Raw genomic sequence first — 4,715 nt, 5'->3', positions numbered from 1 at the left:
CAAATAATTCTTTCTGTCACTATCAATGACATTGTATTCGAGTTCGGAAGTATTTAGCTCTGTCACCTTTAGTTTCTCAGCAATTGCCCATAAATCTTGTAAGTAGTTCTCCACTAAAGGGACAAATGTATTTGCAAACGATCAGAACATGGCATCTTTCCGATGTTCATTACACCATTTAGAGATTTTTTAAGTATCACATCAAGCATGGTAATATGGAGTACCTCCTTGCATCTTTAAATATGCTATTAACCGATTCCACACAGTTGCTTGTGTCTAGATTGTATCTTTCTTCTGGAAAAAACACATCTCACCCATTTTTCTTTCTTGGTAGATAATTCAAGATACTTGGCATCAGAAAGATATCTTGTCTTAAAAGAAGCAGAAGCAACGTCAAACTTAACCACTGTGTAAAACCTACTACACTCCATGAATCTCCATGCAGCTATTTCTTTGTTGACGTGAGAAGCATAACCTTTTACATTTTGGAATAAATGCCATATACAATATCATGATGAGCCCGAGGATACACATTAGCTATGACTTTGATGAGACTTGAATTTCTATGAGTCATAAATACTATTTCAGAAGAGTCTCCAACAACGATTTTCAACATCTCCAAAAACCAATTCCAACTTGCATCACTCTTACCATCAAGAACACTAAACGCCAAGATATAATGGTGACGATTAGGATCTTGAGCCAAGGCAAAAACAAGAACACCTGGATATCCGTTATTTAAAAAAGTTTCATCCATAGTTATAACTTTCCTCATGACTTGAAACCCTTTGCTAGCTCCCAAAGCTATGAACAAATACATGAATTTTTTATTCTCATTGCAGTGCACATATGTTCTCTTACCATGATTAACCTTCTCTAACATGTGCAGATAACATGGCAGCATATTGTAGCTTTCTTCTAGACTACCTATCAAATCACTAACAGCTTGAATTTTCCCTCTCAACGACGTGTAATATGATATATTAACACCTAATTTGGTCTTGACAAGATTCAAAATAATTTTAGGAGGTGGAGTTTCCATTTGCCCTGGATAATCACCATGCAAAAGAGATGCAACTAATTGTTGAGTGCCTTGTCTCTTATTGTTCCTTGAACTTTGACTATCCCGAGAGACGGTATGCATCTTGCTGTGCCTTCTAATCGACAAAATCCTTATCTCTGGAATCCTAGCAGCTCGTAAACCCCAATTACATCCTTCTTTAGGACATTTTAGCACATAAGGCACCTTCTCTGACTTTACTATTGCAAAACTAAAACAGTTAGCAAATGAAGCTCTATCCACCACATCTTGCAATGCCTTCTTGTTTTGAAATTCTTGAAGTTTACTCAGACCCAAACCATCATCTCATGGGTCAATAAACTTACAATGTTCTACAACAGGTCGTGGCTCAGTATATTCGTCACCTTCATCATGTTATACAATTTCACCCTCTTTAGTAGAATCACCCTTTACAGCTTTTTCTTGTTCTTTGTCAAAGTAGACAACAATGGCGTTAGGTGCGATTTCATTATCCTTTGAATGTTGTTTTTTAAAGTTCATACCAACAGAACTTTGGTCCACTATTTGGTCCACTATGGGCACTTGCTCAGGCTGAATCTCGAAAGGGATGACATTCACAAACAACATACATCTTCACTTCTCATGATTAACGGAGTCTATATAAAATTAACATCCTCATTATCATTAAGATCACAATGTTCCGATGCTCCTACCAGTAGTGGATTGTAGCTCAACTACAATTTCACGTTACTTTCAGAAAACCCAAGCTTCATGTATATTCTTGCTTTTAACATCAACAAAGTTATATTCCTCTTGAACATTATACTATATATGCGACCTTCAAATTTAAAATGAAGGATGACGTTCTCACACATTTTATCCAGCCAAATAAATTATCTAAATTAGTAAAAATACTAGTTTTACTGGTTGCACTACATTAATCAGCCTTACAAGTTTTACTAAGTATACCAGTATTACCAGTTTCACCACCTTCTCTCTCCTATCAAAATCGAATTGAATGCTTTCGGGTTCTATTCTAATCTCTATAGTTCACTACGATTCAAACACTTAAATCCAAATCAATTTCTTATTTAATAAATAGCTCAATCGACCCATAAACTATCGTAAAACACCCAATGTGCTAAGCTTCTTCAAGCAAAATCCAATTTTTTTATTTTTTGCCAAATACAAAATCCAATTCAATTTCTGAATTTTATAATCAATAAACAAATTCAATCAAGAGGTACTTTTTAGATGCTCCGTCAACAGAAACTGACCTTTTAGCTTGGTTGTGTCATGTGTGGGATTGGAAATTAATGTAAGAAAAAAAATATTTAAGCTTAGTTAGCAAAAGTCTTACTCACATAAAACATTTATGGATAATTTTCTTTTTCTTTCTTTATATGCACTAGGGGATAATTTGGGCTACGCCTGGTAAAAAAAAGCAAAAAACGTAGAGGATTCCTAACGTCAAATGCTTAGAAGATTTTTTTTTTCATTTTGCTGAGGTAGATAGTTTATGGTTATTTTGTTGTCACAATATAGCATCTGCTAGTTTATATATGATTGATATATGGAGTTTTTATCGGTTTTGAGTCATTGTTTTCTCTCTTATTTTATACTTTTTATTGAGTCAAAGTGTGTTTTTGGAGTCTTTTGGTTCTGTATCGAGTCTTTACAGGTTTTAGGACACTTTGGAGGACAGTGGAGGAAAATGAACCATTCTGGATACAAACAAGCATATAAGATGGATGTTGGTTCACGTTAAAACCCGCCTACAAGAGAAACCCGCCTGGCTGGGCGACAAAGTCTAAACCGGCATGTTTCACGTTAAAACCCGCCTGTAAAATCCGCAAACCAAATTGGGGATTTGGGGAGTGGGTGTCGATCGACACCAAGAGGAGTGTCGATCGACACCAATGAATTATGATTCGACCGGATTTTTTTAATTGTCTCTGGTTTGGTTTGATTTAATTGGGTTGTCTAAACCATGTATATAAGCGAGGAGCGACCTAGGTCAAGGGTTTTGAGTTTTTGTCGCCGTTTGAGTTAGGAAAATAGAGAAAATAGAAGGTTTGAGAGTTTGGATAGTTTTGGGGGATATTCTTGGCTTGTTTGGGAGATCTGTTCCTGTGGAGGAGGAATCTTGTGCTAGAGAAGAAGGAGGAGCTTCCTAGGGTGATGGATTCGTCGTTGTTGGGTCAAAACTTTTTGCAAAAGAGGTGAGTGCAGGACCATTGCTGATCTAAGCCCGAGATCTCTTATGTTTTGCTTGTTTGGTGTTGCTTTAGTGTTTTTCTTGTTGGTTGTGATTGCTTTAGGGTCTCTAATGGTTCTTGTGACATTTGGGTGAGTTCTCGATGGATTGGAGATGGATTGGATTAGAGATTCAACAATCGGCTTCGAGCAGAACGCATCTGCAGAGTCGGTACCGATCAACACCAGGGTGGTGTCGGTCGACACCATGTTGGGGTCAGTGTCGATCAACACCACTCTGGTGTCGGTCGACACCAACTTGTCTAATGCGTTTTTCCTGGTTTGTTTGTGTTTGGTTGTTATTTGTTAAACATTGGTATCTCAGTTTAACAAATGTATTTAAACTCTCTATTAGGTTTTGTTCCTCCTAAGACTTGAATGAAAATAAAAATTTTCTCAAGAGAGATTCTTGACTTGTCTCCATCCTCTCATTAGCTCAATCCGGGATTGTCTAAGTGAGAGAACCCTAGCAAGACTCGAACCGGGTTCGATCTTGTTAGCCACCGTATCAAGAGAAGAACCAGCCCTCTTATGTCATCACTCGATCCACTCTCGATTCCCCTCGCTTCGCTTCCATCATTTCCCCTTTGCAACCTCGAGTTCTCCACCGAACCACTTCAACACGTCTCCACCATCGCTTCGATCGCAACCGTTTGTTCGTTCGTTCCCGCATCCGTTCCATCCAATCAACAAGTTTGTGGCTTCTGGACCATTTTCCTAAACGGCTCATTTGAATCGCTTCAAACTCTGTTTCCCTTGTTTGTTTCTCACATAGATCCGAAGCCAGGAGCCTTTGCCAAGGAAAGTTCCACCGTTCGTGAGTTGACCGAGAGCTCAAGCCGCGACCGTACCGCATCCGCGTCTCCGGGTCACATCAGGTGAGGTCGGGATTGTGTGGACCAGTGGTGTCATGGTTGAGGCAGACCAGATGGTTTGATGGTGCAAACCGTTGCGACGGTGGTTTGATGAGTTTTGCGGATGAGTGGCGGTGTGTTCAGATTCGAGGACGAATCTTTTGTTAGAGGGGGGGAATTGTAACATCCGCAAACCAGATTGTGGATTTGGGGAATGGGTGTCGATTGACACCAAGAGGAGTGTCGATCGACACCAATGAATTCTGGTTCGACCAGAATGTTTTAATTGTTGATTCTGGTTTTGTTTTATTTAATTGGATTGTCTAAACCATGTATATAAGCGGAGGAGTGACTCAGGTTGAGGGTTTTAAGTTTTTGTCGCCGTTTGAGTGAGGAAAAGAGAGAAAAGAGAAGGTTTGAGAGTTTGGTGGGTTTTGGGGGAGATTCTTGGCTTGTTTGGGAGATATGTTCCTGTGGAGGAGGAATCTTGTGGTAGAGAAGAAGGAGGAGATTCCTAGGGTGCTGGATTCGTCGTTGTTGGGTCAAAACTTTCTGCAAAAGAGGTGAGTGCAGGACCATGGCTG

General features: G+C 39.3%; 1 protein-coding gene across 1 annotated transcript; it reads right to left on the bottom strand.

Moving 5' to 3' along the window:
• Nucleotides 1-478: 478 nt before the first annotated feature.
• Nucleotides 479-1,648, bottom strand: LOC147938073 (uncharacterized). Its single transcript, XM_087465453.1, has 2 exons — nt 1,442-1,648; nt 479-1,318 (listed from the first exon to the last, which is right to left on the bottom strand). Exons 1-2 carry the CDS (start codon nt 1,646-1,648, stop codon nt 479-481), a joined length of 1,047 nt encoding a protein of 348 aa, XP_087321579.1.
• Between the last annotated feature and the right edge of the window lie 3,067 nt (nt 1,649-4,715).

Source organism: Camelina sativa, chromosome 9, assembly GCF_030686135.1.
Source record: "Camelina sativa cultivar CO46 ecotype springtype chromosome 9, ASM3068613v1".
Taxonomy (NCBI): Eukaryota; Viridiplantae; Streptophyta; class Magnoliopsida; order Brassicales; family Brassicaceae; genus Camelina; species Camelina sativa.
Note: the sequence above shows the minus strand (reverse complement) of the source record. Positions and strands in the feature narration are given on the sequence as shown.

Bases quoted from the DNA above. Each gene is read 5' to 3' on its own strand.
- LOC147938073 (XM_087465453.1), bottom strand. From the start codon at position 1,648: ATGTTGTTTGTGAATGTCATCCCTTTCGAGATTCAGCCTGAGCAAGTG. The intron at 1,319-1,441 runs GTATAACATGAT...CAAAACAAGAAG, and splicing joins CTACTAAAGAGGGTGAAATT to GCATTGCAAGATGTGGTGGA.